At 33.7% G+C, this 7,727-nt stretch overlaps 2 protein-coding genes across 2 annotated transcripts in view; one reads left to right on the forward strand and one right to left on the reverse strand.

Annotated features, from left to right (window-relative positions):
- Nucleotides 1–411: 411 nt before the first annotated feature.
- LOC102579423 (PLASMODESMATA CALLOSE-BINDING PROTEIN 3) lies at nt 412–2,785 on the forward strand. The gene is made up of 3 exons (XM_006366792.2): nt 412–838; nt 1,564–1,597; nt 2,445–2,785. The coding sequence occupies exons 1-3, from the start codon at nt 523–525 to the stop codon at nt 2,707–2,709; spliced, it is 615 nt and encodes a 204-aa protein (XP_006366854.1). The 5' UTR covers nt 412–522; the 3' UTR covers nt 2,710–2,785.
- Nucleotides 2,786–3,949: 1,164 nt separating this feature from the next.
- The window catches only part of LOC102579746 (purple acid phosphatase 15), a 5,044-nt gene continuing 1,266 nt past the window's right edge, over nt 3,950–7,727 (reverse strand). The window contains exons 2-7 of the mRNA XM_006366793.2: nt 6,913–7,104; nt 6,116–6,449; nt 5,649–5,866; nt 5,277–5,467; nt 4,878–5,162; nt 3,950–4,284 (exon numbers count right to left, since the gene is read on the reverse strand). Of these exons, the coding sequence (XP_006366855.1) occupies nt 4,108–4,284; nt 4,878–5,162; nt 5,277–5,467; nt 5,649–5,866; nt 6,116–6,449; nt 6,913–7,104 (1,397 nt within the window). The 3' untranslated portion in view covers nt 3,950–4,107. The remainder of the gene's footprint in view (nt 4,285–4,877; nt 5,163–5,276; nt 5,468–5,648; nt 5,867–6,115; nt 6,450–6,912; nt 7,105–7,727) is intronic.

A 7,727-nucleotide genomic window follows, 5' to 3' on the forward strand; every position in this document is an offset into this window, starting at 1 on the left:
ATTATTCAATAAAAGTGTGCTCTCTTTAACGGCTTAAGCTTTTAGATGAAATGGTCACACACTTCAACATGGTATCAGAGCAGACAGATGTCCTGAAATCGAATCTCAATTCCACCTATATTAAAAAGAATTTCCACGTGAAAAAATAAATCAGGTCCGCACGTGAGGGGCGTAAATTTTAAATACTGAAATCACCTCCACTTACACCCCACTCCTCTTTATCAACTAATATGAAACAGATGAAGTATCTATACTAACCGTTAACTCAATCATTAATTTTAACGTTAAAAATTGATAAACTTTAAATACTGAATCCGTCTCTACGTAATCCCTTCATACTCCACTTGTGGTCCTTTTGTCTACACTAAACCACAACACTCCTCTCTTTTTTCCCTTTAACCAAAAAAAAAAAACCCAACTTGTCACTCTCAAATTTCCAACTCTTCAAACCCCACAAACCAAAAAAGAAAAAGGAACAAAACCCCATATAATTTCTTGATCTTTTTCCCCCCTTCAAAATCCATGGCAAAACCACCACCATTTCACTTTTTATTTCTTGTAATAATATTATTACATCTTTCAATTTTAAACCATGTTAAAGCAACATGGTGTGTAGCAAGAAGTGATGCAAGTGAACAATCTTTACAAAATGCTTTAGATTATGCTTGTTTTTCTGGTGCTGATTGTGCACCAGTTTTAGAAAATGGACTTTGTTATCTTCCTAATACTATTCAAGCTCATGCTTCTTATGCATTTAATGGATTTTATCAAAGAATGAATAGAGCACCTGGTTCTTGTGACTTTGCTGGCACTGCTACCATTGCTAAAACTGATCCAAGTAAATCATTTTTTTCATTAACTTTCTTTGTTATGTTACTTTTTCCTTACTCGGTGTTCTGTATCTGTATTGGAGTCTGACTATGGGCGCAATGCCTAGAGATAGTCATAGTTTGAATTCGAGACTTCTGGTTAAGGTGGAGGTGATTGACATACCATCACTATATTAGTTTTACACATTACTACTCGATGTTTTGTATTCGTATTGGAGTCTTGATTATAGGGTCCAATAAGATTCTTTTTCATATTTAGGATTTGAACTCGAGACTTCTGGTCATGAATGCATTGATTGATATTCCAACCTTATTATTTTTATTTTTATTTTTATCCTCCCTAGGAGCTTCCACCTCTTTTTGCTCCCTTGATAACTCAAACTCGCAATCTTCGGGTTGGAAGTGAGGGATGCTTACCAAGTAACTTCCTCTTGTCCTTTGTTATTATTTTTGAGTGTAAAAAAAAGTTTTTTCATTTATTATGAATTTTTTTGAATTATTTACTATTATTATGATAGTATTGAGTTATAGTTTAAAAAAAAAATTGGTGTAAATTTGGATTAGTGGATTTTGAATGCTAGTTGATTATTAATAAAGTGTTTTTTTTTTATGTAGTTTATTGAATATGTAAATTTTATTTTTTTAATTCTGAACTACGATTATACATAAAAGTTTATTTGTTGAGTATTGATTAAGTTTTTTTTTTTTTTTAATTTTTGTGTGTATAATGTAGGTTATGGATCTTGTGTTTATCCAGCATCTCCAAGGTATGAGCTTTTTTTTAACTTTAATTTCTCTCACATTACTTTTCCTTTTTTTTTTCTTTTGATGTATGGTAATTCTTGATATTTTTCTAGTTCTTTTCTTGGTTGTCGGTTGTCCATTATTTTTTTTTTTCAAAATAATAATAATTTTTGAAAGTTGTTTTAATAATAGTTAAACAAAAAAGTGTTGAGAGAATTTTGTAGACAATAAAGATGTCAAAAAACATTTGTTAGGTTATTATATATTTGTTTGCAGATTGTGTTTGTTTCTTTTAACTTTGGCTACCAAAAGAATGTTGGATATATTCTTTAAACAAAATTAAAGTTTAGTATAGTTAAATAATAGTTAGGAGCTTATAATATTAATTTAATGTAAATATCGAAACGCGTTATTTCAATTTTCTTTTTAAAGGTGTTTTGAAATTATTATTGTGTACGTTAAATAATGTGTAATGTCATATAGTCTGAGAAAGGCTGCAAAAGTCAGCTATAGGAAATAGTTATCTCGAACAAATCATTTTGATTTTGACAATACAATGTTTGGCCTCTTCAAAAGTGTTGTTGTATATTTATATTCGTGTCGGTTACTTCAAATGTTTCCTGAGGATCCGACAATATTTTTGAAAAGTCTGAGTAACTATGAATCACATTAGTTAAGTTGAATATTACCACATAGTTTTGTGTTGCATACCAATGCATCACGATTCACGACCAACAGAACATTATAAGGTGAGAGTTCAGGTAGTCAACCAACGAAAATTACTGATCAATTAAACGACTTTAAATGAAATTCACTTGTTGTGACTTGTGATACACAAAATATATTGTATTGAACTTAATTTATTTTCAGCACTGCTGGTGGCTCTACTACTACTACTACTCCGAGCACCCCCGGTGGTGGTACTGGAGGGACAACCAATACGACACCAATTCGATATCCACCACCACCACCGGGGACTGCACTTCCTTTGAATAGCAACGGAGGAACGACACCGCGCGGTGGACCGGGGATTCCAGACTCAGAGACATCTAATGCTTCTTATAACAAGTATTCAAATTTGGTTCATGTTGCATTTTTTATGCTTCTATTCCTTCATGTTTTTCAACTATTGTAGTTGTAGCCATTCATGTTTAGAAATATAGCCATACTTTTGCTAGTAGTTTAAGGCTAGGACATTGCAATTTTGGTTAGAAAATTAAAGTTTTCATTTTGCTATTATGAAAACTTTAGCCCTTTGAGAGTAACATTTCTGGTATTTTTAATGGTAAGAGCGCAACACGTTATGTGCCAGTTAGATGTACGTCATTAACCTTTTGTTATAGATAAAAGTGTTGGTATTTGAGTGAAAATGACAAAGTGATGGGCCCATTATATATTGGTCGTACGCCACTTACACTCTGGGATTTTTTGGTTACGTCAGATTAATTTGCATGTACCTGATGTTACCTCCCATCAACAAGGTAATGTTTCAAAGTGCTAAATCGCTAAATATAGAGAATTTGTGTGCACGTCTTTTAATTTCGAGTAAATTGTGTGAGGTTATTTCTCTTGATATTATATACTATCTTTTATATAGTGAATTCCTCATCTGCTCTTATAGACGTAAGTTGATTGATCAACCCACGTTAAATATTTTTGTCTCTTTTGATATAACTTGCTTGTCTTTTTACTCATGGTCTTTTGAGATTTGTTTTGCTGACTTCCACATAACACCTAATTATTTCAATTCCAACAAATGTAGCCATAAATTTTTAATTTTTTTATTGCTTATGATTCATAAACTGCAAATTGATACATCGTCTCTAATCACGTTTGGCTTTGTCTCCCATCATCTGCTTCTGTTAAGATTTAAAATAATAATAATTAAAAAGCAAAAAATGAGTTTAATCATAAGTAAATTTCAGAAAATATGAAATTCAACCAAATTAATGCATATGAATTGCACAAAAACTTTATGTTGGGTATAAAATAAAATATTTTTTTTTGAAGAATTTATGGAGTCATTTAGTTGCTAATTAGGAAGAGAACTATTCATGTGTTAAAATTTATAGCATCGCTAATATCATGTTTGGAGCATTTTAGTTGTTTCGTATAAAATTCAGCACACCAAATACGATGTTTTGTTATCATTTTACAACCCAACATAAAAATAAATAGTTTTAAATCAATTTACCTATTATTTTATCCAAAATAAAATATGAAATAACTAAATCCCGCATAATACCTGCATAACTCTAACCAACAACTAAACAATCCCTAACTAATTAATAAAATGAAGAGGGAATGAGTTTCCATTACCTTCATAATAAATTATATAAAAATTACATATAAAATTCAAATATAGTAATCTCTTCCAAAATATACAACAAATGTGGAGTTTCTTAATTGAATCAACATTTTTTGTTGTACTAAAGAATATTAGTGTTATCAAATACTATGATTTGTGAATCAAAATTTCCAAAAAGTGGAAATTTTTTTCTCTATCTACTCCTTTTCCCCCAGCTAATTGGGGTTAGATTAATTTTTTTATCAAATCAAATTTGTAATTTTGTATTAACCAGGGCTTAATTACCTTTGGTTTAATAGGACATTTCTCTGGTTGTCTCACTACGTAAATTATATCTCCAGCTTTATTGTACATATCTTGGTTCCTATGCCATGTCCATAGAGCATGTGTCTCATTTTTCACCTGCAAAAATATTAACCAAAAGAATTAAAAAATGCAAGAACTAGAACGGAACGCGAGGTGGTTGTCGCTCAAGCAACTGTGGAAGTAGACTCGGTGAAAAAGTCGTGTGCATCAAAGAAATGGAAGGGCTCTATCTCTCTATCTTGAAAGTTGAACCTATGCATAGCAGGATGAATCACTCGAACAATCTATAAATGACTCTTCAAAACTTAGTTTTTTCGTAACCAAGAAATCCCCGAGGGTAAGGTGGTACATGGTTTACCCCTGTACCCTACCCTTCTTTACTCAAATACCACGTTTTTTGATCACCTAGATAGGATTCAAACTCGTGACATGTCCCTAACCACTAGACCAAAGTCGTGGGAGCACATTATTTTGGTTTATAGGCATTTGACAAGTTTTGGCAATTGTCAAACAGTCTATAAAATGAGTTCCCCAAATGATCTTGTGCAACAAAACATAGTCAAACTCAGTATCGAGGTGTGTTTTAGTATAAACGGAGTGATAGTTGAAGTATGAAACTTGTGAAAAAGTGATAGTTTAGGTTTTGACCATTAACTATAAATTTTATGGTGAAAGAGATGTATATTTACCTCGAGTATTCCATGGCCGAAGCTACTTTCTCTATATGCACTATATTCAGGTTGTTGATCCCAGCAGAAGTTGCCGGCTGCTGGACCTGATGTAAAATTATAGGCACAGAATCCACCCATAAATTTGTCCGGTGTGCTAGATGGTTCAGGACATTTTCCTGGCTCATCAGCGTGTTCTATCGCCATCTTCTCGCGGTTTCCACCATCACCTACAGTTATATGGACTAGACCGCAAGGATCCAGTGTGTAGTTATAGACTCTGTTGGACCTTTCATAGGCATGAACCTGTAGATTTCTTCCATTTATCAGTATCCGAGATCTATGTTATTTTGCGGCACCTAGAAGGGTAAAAAGTAGTTTATGTGCTCTTGGATATCGGTATATTAGTCTTGTACTTACATGTCCATTGAAGACTAAATCGACACCATACTCGTACAACAACTCTTCCATCGCTACCTTCATACATTCAGCTTCTCGATAGTGTGCTGTGTAAGTAGAGTACCAAGGTGGATGCCAAGTGGCAACTAGCCATGGAGTAACTGTCCTATCAACGTTAGCCAGGTCCTTCTCCAACCACTTGTATTGATCATCTGTAATCATAAGCTTAGAGAATCATGAAACTTAAACGAAATTTAGCAGAACGGCAAAGAAGTGAAAACACGATAGATTCCAGCTGATCGATGATTTGAGATAATTTGTCGAAGTTGACTACAAGCACAACAAAGGGGAAATAGTAACAGAATTGAAGAAAAGGTTGAGTTTGTAGTTTACCTGATTTATTATAGGCGACATATCCCCCAAGCATGATGAAGTGTATGCCTCCCGCATTAAAAGAATAGTATAACTGGGATGATGATCCACTCTCTTTTGATGGGAAAGCAAAGCGAGAACGATACGCTGCAAATGTCTGATTTTCAGCTTGTTCTTCTATCTCATGGTTCCCCTCCAACACCATGATGGGAATTTTGGACACCAACGGCTGCATATATCTATCATGACAATGTCAGAAACAGAAGCACCAATTAAACTATGAAGTAAACATGTTTTTCTGCTCTGACAGAAGTAAAAAAACTGGTCGTTTATGAATAGTTAGGGATTATCTCTGTTAAATACTAAACTCTCAGTACAGAAGTTGAACTATCCATTTTGTTCTATGGCAATGAATCATGTACTTATTACTTTACTCTAGATGCGAAAAGAAAAATTTTGAATGGGCAAAAACGATTTCAAGTTCTCACCTTCCCCAATAGTCCCACCGAGGTTGATATGTCTCATGTATTGGAGTGTCGGGAAATGAGCATGAATAGCAATCTGAACCAGTTCCATTAGTGAGATACAAGTTAGCATACGTAACATCTCCCACTAATAGAACAAGATCTGGATTGTTTCCCGTCAAATGGTTAATTGTAGAAGTTGTATTGTATGTAAGACCAAGGTCCCCTACAATTGCTATTCTCTTCGGATAACTCTTTGGAGACGAAATAGGCATGGTCTTGAAATGATAGATAGTACTCATAGCTGGTATAGAAGGGTCTCCACATCGATAATAGTATAATGTGTCCGGTTTCAATCCTGCAGCAGGAAAAATTGCACCAAATGACTAAATCAAACATGAGAAACCAATCATTACATGGGAGACTTGCTTTCAGAAATTATTACAATGGTCCAAGCCAGTTAGTGCCAGCTATACGAATTCTCGGTGACAATACTACTTCATCAAAACGCATCTCAGGCAATATTAAACATAAAAGCAATAATTAAAAGTACGAAGTTCTTTATATTTTCTACTGATGTATAAATTCTCTGAAAGGTTAAAACAACTCCTAGAAAAACATAGGACAAGGCAGAGAGGAAGTGCTAACACGATCTGAAATTTGAGCAAGACTAACGAATGGTCTCTTTATACTCCTTCATAAGTAGCAAGTTTATCACTCCAGTTGACAATCTTGAAGACTTTCTGCTGAACACCGAACATATCGCGCTGTGGAAATTCAACTAGAACAGAGAAACAGCTATTAAGTTTCAGCTAGCATACCTGTAAGTTGGACATGGTGTATAATACCAGAAGTGTAGTTTTGAAGTCCTTCAAATGGATAAAGTTGATTATAAATAACGGACTGGCCAATTGCTTTGCGTCTTAAATAGGATTTATCTTTCCCATATTGAACAACACTACCAACTTTACTTGGATCCAATGGTTTAATATTGTCGCCAATTTGATATTCCCCTGCAAATACAGTAAACCACACATTCTTAAACTCCATCTCAGATCAAGGATGTTAAGGTTCTCTAACCAGTTAGCCAAAGCATATCTCATCTTACACAAATTAAAATTGCACAAACCAGAATCAAATAGTTTTCTGTATTATATTCATGGCCAAACAGGAGCTCAAAGTTGGCCATGACTAAAAAATGAATATAATGTTGAATCTTGTTTCCATTTTATCAACTCAAATTTGATGACAGATAATTGAATTCAACATATCTGAGATGGAAGATGTTAAAATCAAATATATGCCATCACAAACAATTTAAACTTTGGACTAACCAACAAAGAAGATCTTTTATTTCCAATACTGTGCTCATATCACTGTCAATTAAAAGTTGGACATGAGTTAAAAGCAAACAGTGTCTTGTAATTTCCATATTTATCAACTCAGATTTGTGACTAATAACTGAATTTAACATACATTTTATAGATAAGACATTACCACAAAAGACTCAAAAATATTCATTTCTTAAGAACTCTTGTGCCAACAAAACACCATACAGAATTGATACAAGCACTAATTCTTCAAGCTAGAATTTATACTCGAACTAACAACAACAAAATACACCCCCCCCCCCCCC

The sequence above is a fragment of the Solanum tuberosum genome, unplaced genomic scaffold, assembly GCF_000226075.1.
Source record: "Solanum tuberosum cultivar DM 1-3 516 R44 unplaced genomic scaffold, SolTub_3.0 scf00688, whole genome shotgun sequence".
Taxonomy (NCBI): domain Eukaryota; kingdom Viridiplantae; phylum Streptophyta; class Magnoliopsida; order Solanales; family Solanaceae; genus Solanum; species Solanum tuberosum.